Source organism: Taudactylus pleione, unplaced genomic scaffold (genome assembly GCF_031769625.1).
Source record: "Taudactylus pleione unplaced genomic scaffold, aTauple2 ptg000041l, whole genome shotgun sequence".
NCBI classification, from domain to species: Eukaryota; Metazoa; Chordata; class Amphibia; order Anura; family Myobatrachidae; genus Taudactylus; species Taudactylus pleione.
The window spans coordinates 58,055,658-58,068,569 of NW_028284443.1; the positions used below are offsets into that span (position 1 = coordinate 58,055,658).

Consider the following 12,912-nt stretch of genomic DNA (forward strand, 5'->3'; position numbering starts at 1 on the left):
ACTTACACCTTTGATATGCCATACAAGGGAGAATTAGTAGATACATTAACCAGGCATTATAGCAGTATAACTAATATTAGTGAACCCTGCTAATGTAGCTTGGGGGCAGGGAGATATTCAAGTAATTACTAAAGCCATCTATTCCTCAAACATATTTCCTGTATTCAATATATATTTCTTTATTTATATACAGGGGGAGATGTATCAAACATTCTAAAGAGGACAAGTGTAGAAGTTGTCCTTAGCAACCAATCAGCTGCTAGCTATCACTTATCAAGTACATTCTATAAATGATAGCTAGAAGCTGACTGGTTGCAATGGGTAACTCTTGCACTGGTCCTTTCTAGAAGACTCGCTACATCTCCCCCACAATCTGCTAGCATTATTTATCTGACGTAACACCTAGGTTTTAATTTTTTAGTTATAAATCAATCTGGTTAGCCATAGGAAGAGAGATTGTTTTGTTAGTTTTATCATTTAAATGTGATTCAAGCTGCTATTGAAGCTTTAAAGTGTGCAAAGTGTCATGCGATTACTATGGCAACCACTGTCACATTACCCCTTTCCACAGCCAACACAGGTATACTGATCCGCTTCATCACTGACAGTCTTTCAGATGACACTCTAACGGGAAAAGTATAAACAAAAATTGCTATTTAAAAAACAGAGTATCTGTGGTAATGCTGCTTTAAATGTAGCTTCTTTGCAGCAATAAGACCATATTGTTTTGTTGAGAACTAAAACAGTAGTAATGTCTGCATGACAAACTATGTTCAGCTCTGTTGCTGTTAATAATAAAGGAAAGAGAATGTGACAGCTCTGACTGCTATTTTGTTTCAAACTTATATAAAACATGCCAGCTGAAATCTCCAATTCACAAGTAGGTAGGTGAGAAACAACTTTATTTTATGCATATTTCTCCACCAGAAGGAATCAGAAAGTTAATAACAGTATCTTTAAAATAACCCTAATATTAACTGGAGATATAAATGAAAAAATACAGTTTTCACTTTTGAAAATAAGTAAATAAATAAATAATGTCATTAAATGTGTGTATAACAGGTTCACTTCAAACAGACATCATTTTAGCAAAACCTCAGAATTCCAATTATCCGCTAGGATTGTATGGCCTAACAGAATGACTTCCGAAAAAAGTGACTAGACATACATTTAAGGTAAATGAAGGTGGTTCTGTCAGGACTGAGATTTCTTCTCTTGTAAAGAAATAAAAAAAATGTTGTGTACGTAGAAAATTGTCAGTATTTCGAGGGGAAATGGTCCATTGTCCCGAAGTGTATTAAAAGAAAAAAATTAACTATTTTCATAACTAAAACAGTTTTTATTCCCATTGAGGCCATCAAGATTATCTCCATTGTCTCTCCAATACTAGGACAATAGGTGTGAATAGTACGAAAAGTGATTGCCTAAGAGGGGAAGCTCCTGAATACTCCAATTCTCGTCTGTCTGGTTCAAAAGGTTGAGCTTCTGTGGTGATGTAGTCATACTCTGTTGGACAGATATCATCAGTGCAGCCACTTCCACTCCCAGAACCACTTGTTTCTTCACCTTTAAAATAAAGAATAAACACCTGATAAATTATGGTAGGTTTTAAATATACCTATTTTTCAATACTAACAACAGATTTAATGCTTTGCTGTGACTATATAAATATGTATCACTGTCTAATTACATTGATGAACATTTTGTTGTACGGTACAGTCACATGATATCAAATCCCCTACAAATAATATTGAGCATAAATCCATGACCGAGTTGCACTGCTTAATTTAGGACAATACAAAGATCTGTTAATAAACTGGGCATACAGGTCTCATTTAGAGTTAGATGTACATGTAAGACGTAAATATGTGTCATTACATAGATTTGTATATATCTAATACTTGCTGCCACGTATGCCTGGAGAGGCGACACAGGCAAACGTTAGTAAACTTCAGTAAGACTGCGCTAATGTAAGTTTAGCTTACACCTGGAGATACCTGATGTATGAATGCAGAGCCGGAACTAGACTTTTTGGTGCCCTGTGCCAGAAAGAGCATTGGCGCCCCCCTCATTTTTCAAAGGGACATAATGCACCCAAAAAAGGACCATGGCTTCATGGGGAAGGGCAAGGGAAGAGATTGGAGAGGCCAGGAGATGCTGGGGATGAAATAAGAGGAAGCTACAAGTAAGAATGATAATAAACAGAAATTTGACAGGCACAAACAGCGTCCCCTGCCCTTTGGTGCCCTGTGCGATGGCACCGGCCGCACTACCCTAGCCACGGCCCTGTATGAATGTAATGTATGTAATAGTACTGCTGTATTTTGAGTTAGATGTTTTTTGAGATACATGTAACTTAATATCATAGTGATGCAGCTTGAGAACACACACATATAAGCAGAGGTGGGCACAGCCAGGTGACATACACCCCCCCGGCCAAATGTTTATTAGGTTCTTTGATGCTGGCCCTACAGTAGTAGTACCTGATGCAGGCTCAGGCCAACTGTATGCATCATTCTATCAATGACACAAAATCGGTCTTATGGGAGTCACATATGTACTACCAGTGTAGGAAGCAACCAGCCTATAGGTGTATAGGATAAAGTAATAATGAATCTCTCACTGTGTAAAGGATGTGCATCTTACTACTACAGCATCAGGGTCCTCCTGTGCCCTCCTCCATGTTGTCCCATCCTCCTCACACAATGTGGGGGGTTCAACCTCCTCCACAGTGGCTGCACTTTGTGACAGCAATACAGGAAGGTGAGATCTGCAACAGGTAAGTGGAGCTGGCTGGGCTGCCAAGAGAAATCTTGGGCTCTGGTACAGCAAATTCCTGGGCCCTCCCTCTGGAGGAGGTGTGGTCACAGAATTTTGGGGGGTGTCTATAACGTGAGAAGCACACACTCACAGGATCATGACATAACTCCCAGCAGCTGGGACAAAAGTATTTACTATTGGGTTGGGACAGTCCCATAAAAGCTGCGTTTTGGGGGCCTTCGCAATAATGAAATGTTGAAATCCTGATCTTATATTGATTTAAACTAGAGATTAACATTTAACATTACCATTTTATATATTAAATTCATTATTCTCTTCTTCTTAGAGGCCCAGTTGTCTGCAGCTTTTCCATAATCAAAATCTGTAGGATCTGGTCCCTCTAGTGAAATCAGCATCAGATTATTAAGTGTGTTCTGCTTCATGAAATTCCTAATCCAGGTTTTAATTTGTTTTAGAGTAGAAAATCCTTTTAGAGCAGCCCAGATACTGCCCACTTGCTTTTTTAAACACAATCAAACTAAACACAAGAAAACGAAGAGCAATTCTCGGGGTGCACCCCAAAAATCGCTCTTCTTTTTCTTGTGTTTATTTTGATTATGTTTTGAACTGTGGGTAGCACCTCATAGGAAATATTTGTCTGGAGTTTTAACCAGACTAAATATAATATAAAGTTAGGAGTATAGGACCAAAGAAAAAACTTTGGAAATACCCAAATACTGGTGCGGGGTTGATTTTCTTTTTTGTTGTATGACTTTTAAACATAAATATTTTTTTTAGCAGTGGCCCAGATACTGCCCACTTGATTTTTAGACACAAATAATTTATTTTAACAGCATACATATACTGCCCAATTGCTTTTTGGATACAAATACATTTTTTAAGAGCAGACCAGATACTGCACACTTTTGATTTTTGGACATAGACAGCCAGCCTTACTTGCTGGCTGGATACAGATGGCATCCCTTTTACCCACTTGCTTTTTGGGCACAAAGGGGGAAAATTCAATTATTTTTGCCCAGACACTAATGGGTGCCCAATGGAGCAATTCAATTGTTGCTCCAATCGGGTTTGAATGCCACAGGCACACAGATTTCTGCTCTCATCCTCTTGAGGCATCCTACGTTATCTCCGCTATTTATTAGATTAATCGAGTGCATCGAAAGGCGTATGAACTGCTCGCAGTGCTTGTGGTTGGATTTTCCTACCGCAATCATGCGAGCAGTTCAGGCTAAAAGACAACCAAGTGACGTAGTCGATGACGCTGCTTTGTTAATTATGCACACCCTTAAAACGCCCATTTTGACCGTTTGGCACGCCTGCGTTCGGATCTCCACTCCCCGTTTTCAAGCACCTTCCCCTGTTACCACCCACAAACGCCTCATCCTGTCGCTCAAAATAGCAGGCATTCGCTATTTTGCGAGCACACAATTTCTGACCGCAATGACTGGTTCGCGCATGCGTATTACAACCCATACGCATGCGCAGTTGTGTTAACATCGCTCGGAGCGAACGAGCGGCCGCTTACGAGCGGCTCTGAATCAGGCCCTTGGTCCCAACTTAAAGAACAAAAACACGTGGCTGCAGCCTAAAAATGGGGTCTTCAGATGTCAGGGTTGCGTTAATTGCCAATTTCTTAATGTTGGGACACATTTCACAAACCCTATCACGAAGGTTAAATATGACATCAGATTCCATTTGGATTATGACAGTCGCTATGTTATCTATGTCATTATATGCCCTTGTCAACTACTTTACGTGGGCAAGACTATTAGACATCTTAAAGAGAGAATTGCCCTACATCGCTCATCTATTAAAAAAGCCATGTCACTGGTAGATTCCAATACGCCTCCCGTTGCTAGACATTTTGCTCTCCTTAAACATACTATGAGAGAGTTTTCTTCCTATTGACCATGTTCCCCCTCTGAGAAGATGTGGAGACCATGATACATTGTTATTACAGCATGAATGTATGTGGATTGACCGTTTGAACTCTCTAGCTCCTAACGGACTTAATGAAGCATTGACACTGGGTTGTTTTCTGTAGATACATTTATTTTTATCTATATGGGATGGTATACCTGCATTGAGATAATGTATTTTCTTTTACTATATCATATCAAGGCTACCATTACTAAGCGTAATATTGAGGCTATTGACACTGTTGCTTTTTCCTCCCTGCTGGACTCTCTTCTTTCCCCTATCATTTCTCTCTCCTGTCCTGAACAAGCTACTTCCCTGTACAATTCCTCCCTTGCTTCTGCTCTTGATTCTGTTGCTCCAGCAATAACCACTCACCCTCGCAGATCCACACCACAACCCTGGCATTCCAAATGCACCAGATACCTACAAAAGTGTTCAAGAATTGCGGAGCGTCAGTGGAGAAAGTCACGCTCTAAGGCTGACTTCCTCCATTTCAAATTTATTCTCTCCTCCTACAGTGCTTCCCTGTCTCTCTCCAAACAAACATATTTCAAGAACCTCATCTCCTCCCAGTCCTCAAACCCCCGGCGTCTCTTTGCCACTTTCAACTCCCTACTCTGCCCTTCCCCTCCTCGCCTTCCCTCCTCGCTCTCTGCCCTCGACTTTGCCACCTACTTTACATCTAAAATTGACTCCATACGTGAGGACATCATATCCCATCAGACCCTTAGCACTCCTCTCCCTCCTTGCCCTTACCACCCCTCCCCTTCTGTCTCACCAACTCTGACATCCTTCTCCCCTGCTTCTGGAGAGGAAGTCTTGGCCCTCATACGGTCCTCCCCTCCTTCCACCTCCCCTCTTGACCCTATCCCTTCCCGTCTCCTCTCCCACTTGTCTCCTTCTGCCTGTTCCCATCTGGCTCACCTCCTTAATCTTTCCCTATCATCTGGCACTGTCCCTTCTGCATTCAAACATGCTCTTGTCTCCCCCATTCTTAAAAAACCTACCCTTGATCCTAACATACTTTCAAACTATCGACCCATCTCTCTTCTCCCTTTTGCTTCCAAACTCCTTGAGCGTATTGTCTACAACCGCCTTACCACCTTTCTTTCCTCCCACTCCCTCCTTGACTCATTTCAATCTGGCTTCCGATCTCTCCACTCCACGGAAACTGCCCTCACGAAAGTCAGCAACGACCTCCTTGCTGCCAAATCCAAGGGCCACTACTCTCTGCTCATTCTCCTTGACCTCTCTGCTGCATTTGACACTGTAGACCACCCTCTCCTCCTGCAAATCCTTTACTCTCTCGGTTTACGTGAAACTGCCCTCTCCTGGCTTTCCTCCTACCTCTCTGATCGTTCCTTCGCTGTGTCCTCTCATGACTCCTCTTCCCCTCCACTTCCACTAAAGGTAGGAGTTCCCCAAGGTTCTGTTCTTGGACCTCTCCTTTTCTCCCTATATACATCCTCTTTAGGTGAACTCATTAACTCCTTTGACCTCCAATATCATCTCTATGCAGATGATACTCAAATTTACCTTTCCACCCCTGAGCTCACCCCTGAGCTCCTTACTCGTATCTCCAACTGTCTCTCTGCTGTCTCTTCGTGGATGTCCCAGCGCTTTCTTAAACTTAACATGTCTAAGACTGAGCTGATCATCTTCCCACCCTCTTCCACTACATCACTTTCCACAATTTCGTTATCTATTGATGGCACAACTATCTCCTCTAGCCCCAAAGTGCGCTGTCTTGGAGTTATCCTAGACTCCTCCCTCTCCTTTAAACCGCACATTCAGCACATCTCGCAGTCCTGCCGTTTTCACCTAAAAAATATCTCCAGGATTAGACCCTTCCTCACCCAGGATGCCACTAAAACCCTCATCCACTCACTGGTCATATCCAGATTGGACTACTGTAACCTTCTCCTAGCTGGCCTCCCAGTCTCTCACCTCTCTCCACTACAATCTGTTCTCAATGCTGCTGCTCGGCTCATCTTCCTCTCCAGACGTTCTATATCTGCTTCCCCTCTCCTTCAAGCCCTACACTGGCTCCCCTTCCCCTTCAGATGCCAATTCAAGGTTCTCACATTCACCTACAAAGCCCTCACCAAATCCTCTCCCGCATACATTTCTGACCTTCTCTCCCTTCACACTCCCACCCGCCCACTTCGCTCAACTAATGCATGCCGCCTCTCTTGCCAACTGATTACTTCCTCCCACTCCCGCATCCGAGATTTTGCCCGTGCTGCTCCCTACCTTTGGAATGCTCTCCCTCTCCCTATCAGACTCTCCACCTCTCTACAAATCTTCAAACGGGCTCTCAAGAGCCACTACTTCATCAAGGCCTTCCAGCACTCCTCCTAACCCACCTCATGCTCTTTCCTTCCTATCTTCCCCTTCTGTGTCATGCCTGTCTGTCTGCCCCTCCCCTTAGAATGTAAGCTCTCATGAGCAGGGACCTCTTCCCTCATGTGCTTCTCTTTACATTTTCTTCTACTCTCTACTCCCCATTAGGGCACCTATCACGGGACCGCCAACTCCCGGCAGCTTATTGTGAGTGCTTTAATCACTATTTCAGCAATGTATTTAAGTTGTGTCCTTGTCCTGCACTGTAATGTACTGTAAGTTACTTGTTTCTTGTTCACTTATTAGTTCTATGTACTATGTAAGGCGCTGCAGAACACTTGTGGCGCCATATACATAAAGGATAATAATAATAATAATAATAATAATAATAATAATAATAATAATATGCTGAATATCTTCTCTATTTGTTTTTTTTTTCCATGTGCAATATTTGTTGGTAATACCTGTATATATTGACCTCTGGCACACACCCCAGTATATTAATGGAGTTGGTTACTATTTATATATGTGTTGACATATTAATGGGTGACCAGTTTCGTTTGTTTAGAACATGTCACCCATGCCATGTCAGTGGTTACCATGGTTACCTATGGGGACTTTACAAGTTACCGTTTTTGTCACCTTTTTGTTGTGAGTATACTCCATGGACTTATACCACTATGTTGTGGCTTTTGTTCGACTATTTTCGGCTTTATATGCGGGTGGCTAGCTCTGGTCCCTGGGCGCCACTACTGCTTACACTAGCCTGTCATTAGCGGTTGCCTTGACAACCAGTGACGAGTTCTGTTTTTCGGAACGAGCACCACCACATTAGCTTGTTATTAACGGTTGCCATGACTATTTGTGACGAGTTCCAGTTTTCGGAGCATCACTTCCTTGGCATGGATGAGGCTCACACAATTAAGAGTTACCCTACTTCCGGGTCTGACAATGTCGGTCTTCGTCCCTGATACAGGTGTGTGTGTTTGGCCAATCACTATACAGGTATTTATGTGTGTTTGTTGGGGATACATTCTGCTGCCCATGATGAAGGTGTCATAGTAAACACCGAAACAGCTGTCGGGCTCACACGCTGGGGTTTGACCTGTGATAAGTATCATATGGATTTTTGACTGTTGCTTGATGCTGCCATATTTATGTTCTAGTTTCCAGTCACCCCTATGCCGTGACCTCTCTTTCACGAATATGCATTTTTGTGAAGGATGCTTATTATGGATTGTTCTGTGATGGATTCAATATTTTTTCACTTTAAGGATGTGCCAGCCCTTTTTAGCCATATATATATATATATATATATATATATATGTGTGTGTGTGTCTACATATATAGCTTCACTTGCTTTGCATTATGGGTGCGGTACATCCCACCACTTATCAGGTACATAACACCGGTATGTACCTAGTATTGTGATTAATATCGTAAAGGACAGCTCTTCCGGAAATAACTGTCCTTTGTGATGACAGGACTTCCGGGGTTATGACCTGGGAGTCCTATCTGCTCATGTCTGGCTGACATGTGCGCTGCAGGGGACACTGGGAGGGATCAGAGTGGATCCCTTTCAGTGAACATTGAGAAGAGAAGCCCATAGGTTTCTGTTATGCAACGCCATCTATAGATGGCATTGCCTAATGGGTCCAAGCTTCAGAAAGTATCATATTTAGGAGCTTTGTACATATGTCCGAATGCAGCCAGAACTCCAAAAATTATGTTTTTCAGAGTTTAAATCACGTTAGTACTTAGTACATTTCACCCACAGTCCACTCAGTTTACTTTTTCTTATTTGTCCCATCCAGCACCACGACCTCTGGCTTCTCCTGATGCTCCCCATCTACATTGACACTGAGAGGAGACGTACATCCATCCATTCCAGCAGTAGGTAGCAGTATTGTCATTCGGCACCATGACTGGGTGCATGGCTGGAGATGAGTGCTTGTGGCACTCCGGGACTGGCCCCGTATCAACCACACCATGCACTCTTGGTAGTTATGCTAATGATGTACCCTGGTCATCAAGCGTATGCATGCTAAGGGTGCCCCACCATTGTAGAATTGTACCGGCCAGGGGGCAGATGGCACCATGCCTGCCTTGTCCAGCCCTTCGATGGCTGGAAGGAGGGGCTCCATGTGCAAGCACATGATGGTCATCCTCTTGTGAATTTAACAGACTTACATAATATTATTTTTTTATATTTATTTTTTGTTGCTGCATCAAAACTATATGATAAACAGTAGGATGTTAATCAGTGATAAATATTAAAATGATTGAGAATTACAATATTTCTTTATTATTTGTGGAGACATGGTGCCAGGAGCATGTCTATACTACGTGCCCTCCCTCCTTACCCGTACTGAGGGCCTGATTCAGACCCACTCGCAAGCGCTGAGCGCTCGCAAGCGGGTCGATGTTGGCCAAGTGCGCATGCACACGACGGAGGTGGCTCCGTCGTGCGCATGGTCGAGACCCCAATAACGACAGCCAAGCCGTCGTTATGGGTCTCGCACCAAAGGGAGCATGCTGTCGATGGTGATTGACAGCACGCCCCCTTTGGAGGGTGTGCCAGGGGCATGGCTGCCCAGACGGAGGCGTTCCCCTGGGAACGCCTACCATCTGGGGCCGGCCCCACTGACATCACTAGTGATGTCAGTGGGAGTGCTTCTGGCTCTGATAGAGCCAAAAGCACTCCAGGGCTTGCGGCAGCGAGACCCTACTGCAAGGGTCTCATCGCAAGCCCGATGGTCACAATGGTCTTGACCATCGCGACCATCATTTTGGCCACTCGCTATAGCTGTGGGTGGTCACCCACAGCTATGCGAGCGGCCAGGAGGCCGCTCCAAAAAGTAGGAGGGAAGGCCCTGATTCAGAGCGAGCGCTCTGTCAGAGCGTCCGGCTCTGAATCAGGGCCTGAATGTTTATAAAGTGGGCCTGGTTGGCGACTATGTGAGCCTAATTTGAATTGAAAAAGTAAAATCATGAATATTCTATAGAGACCGTGTTTTGCTGGATAAGAAATGCACCCTGTGCCACCCTCATCTCGCCCTTGTCCTCTCTGTGCCTGCTATTACTCACCACTCTCCTCCTTGTAACTTTTTTACCCCTCCCTTCTCCACCCAGGGCACACTGCTGTGTATCACACAGAGCCCACCTCTACTCACTAGTTTCCACCGAGGGGAAAGGGCACACTGGCCAACATCAGTAGCTTCCCTGCCCCAGGGTGCGCCTGCCTGCCAAGCTGAGCTGCGCCGGTAACAGCCGTTCACACACAGCACAATCAGCCACCTAGTTTCTCTCACTGTTTCAGAGACACAAATTATTATCAGTGTGTGTCACTCAAAAGTCATGCGACTCGAGCCATGGTGTTGAGATCACCACAACGCGTGTTGTGCGACTTTTGAGTGACACACAATGACAACAGTTTGTGTGTGGTCGCGGATGTCTGGACAGTCTAAAGAGTTATAGATTTGGGGCCCCTCCAACTTTGATTCACGCCTGCACTGTCAGTATAGTCCGACCTGTGTACTTTAACTGATATTAAACCTATTTGTGTAGACATGTCAGTACATCTGGCATATGTCCGCCCCACCCTCTGAATCGAGACCCACATCTCAAGTGACCTGTCTATAAAATTTGAAGTGATTTATTGTGTTACCTAAACCATCCAATAGACAGAAGGGGGTACAGATAGAACATTTCCTTCTATCTGTACCTCCTTCTGTCTGTCCATGGTTCTATCTGTGCCTCCTGTCTGTCCATGGTTCTATCTGTCCTACCTTCTGTCTGTCCATGCTTCTATCTGTACCCCCTTCTGTCTGTACATGCTTCTATTTGTGCCCCCTTGTCTCTATGTGCCTCTATCTGTATATGTACCCCCTTTCTGATTCTCTATTCTGCTATCTGTACCCCATAATGTCTCTATGTGCCCCCCTTCTACTTCCAAATGGCTCTATTTGTACCCCCTTTCTGCCAGTTCTCTATTTCTGCATTACCCTTTCTTTATTTCACTCATTCTGTGTTATATGGTCACCATGTCACCTTTCCCTTAACTTTGCTCTGCTTACCTGTAGTAGCAGCAGTAGCAGCTACGGCCTCTTTAGTGTTCCCTCCCCTGGTCTATGGTGCATCAGCTAGCACATCCAAGATCCTCCACTGCTGATCTCCCGCTGGTCAGTGCCTCACTCCTCCACCCTCTGCACTGTTTGGGTCAGCCTGATCGCAGACATCAGCACCACCAAGGAAGCGCTACCATGCACTGGCAGCCAGTTTCCCTCCTGCCCTCCTATATTGGTGTCTGAAGCTCTAATGCCACCCACACCCTCACACTACCCCTCCTTCTAGAGTAAGCTCACAGTGCATGCCACCGCATGCTCTATGACTGTCAGTCCAGCATATAATACAGCCTTGCCAAATGGCGCCATCTTCCCCTGATGGCCCCGGAGCACAAGTTCCAGTTGCTCTGCCCTCCCTATGCTCCTGAGCATGCTGTACTCAAAAGGAGAGGGAATGTGTTATTGTAGGGGTGAGGTGAATCTTTAGGGTTGCAAAATCTAGATATAACGTCTAATTTACTATGGTGATCTCTAGGATGCGCAGTGTATGGCAGCCACTAGATGCTTTTTGTATTGTATAGATGTCTCTGGAATGCTATCTATAAAAATAAAAAGTGACAGTTAGGAGCTGATTGGTTGGTATTTTAGCTCTCTCTGAGCTTTGATACATCTCCCCCCTAGATTCCATAGGTTAAAAAATAAAAACATAAAGTACCTGCTTCCTTTCAAGCCATACCATGAATGACCAAAGAATGGCCTGGTAGTAATACTTATACAGTCTGGAATTTATTTCTCATATCCTTAGAGCATGGAAATGTAAAATCCACCATGTGTTTTAATCATCTTTAAAAATAAATATTGGTCATATCAACATGGTCATATTAACTATTGGTCTTACTAACACAATGGAATTTATCTCTCAGTGCACTTTATCGATCTCCAAGCTTTGATAAATCTCCGAAAATGTATTTTGAGCCCTGTGCTGAATGGCCTTGGCCTGATAGTCTCTATTGTAAGGGGACCAAAAGTTGTAAGTTTCCCTGCTGTTGTGCCACCAGCCCTGACTGCCATCGCCTAGTGCTGCTCTCAGTCGTTATTGGGGATCCCTTGATTTTCATCCCTCCTACTGTGCAAACACCAGCCTAGGCTGGCTGAGCTGTCAGGAGGTGCACCTGTGCCTGCTTCCAACCCACATAGCACATAAAGTACCTTTACTATACCATACGTTCTATGCTAGCCTGTCCATTACCACCTTTTGAGTATAGAGTGATGCAACAGAGAAATACTAAGAAGTCTGCATACAGAAAGAAAAGCACAGTTTCCTATTACACCAACCCAATCGAAAAATAAGTAAAATATCCTGGATGGCTCAGTATACTTTTTTATTTGTGAAAAGGGACTTCCAAAATTGTTGTTTATATTTTATCCTGATTATTTGGTTACCTAACAGCTGAGAAACTTTTTCTTTACTACATTTCCTTTAAAACATTTTTATTCAAAGTTATTGCTCCAACCAAAGAACAAGTTGTTTTTCTACTTGGCAATGAAAATGTTTTTATTATGCTTGTCAGTTATTTGGTTGGAGCATCATTACATATCCATGGCTTAATCACTGATACATTCCTCTGATGGAACCACAGTAATTGCTGCAGAAACGCATCAGAAATTCTTGGCGTATAGCCTTTATACACTTTGCGTTTGGATTCTGCCCTAACAGTGTCATTGAGATGAAAGCCAAGATAAGCTAAGTAACTTTATCTGTCATTGATGTGCTGAGCATTCTTGTGACTGTTTCCTGTTCCAG

At 43.7% G+C, this 12,912-nt stretch overlaps 1 protein-coding gene across 3 annotated transcripts in view; it reads right to left on the minus strand.

The window, feature by feature from the left end:
- Positions 1-347: 347 nt before the first annotated feature.
- GPC6 (glypican 6) overlaps positions 348-12,912 on the minus strand; it is a 754,231-nt gene continuing 741,666 nt past the window's right edge. For all 3 annotated transcript variants that reach the window (XM_088457100.1, XM_088457092.1, XM_088457109.1), the window contains one exon: positions 348-1,566. In XM_088457100.1, coding sequence (XP_088313226.1) covers positions 1,364-1,566 — 203 coding nt within the window. In that variant the 3' untranslated portion in view covers positions 348-1,363. The remainder of the gene's footprint in view (positions 1,567-12,912) is intronic.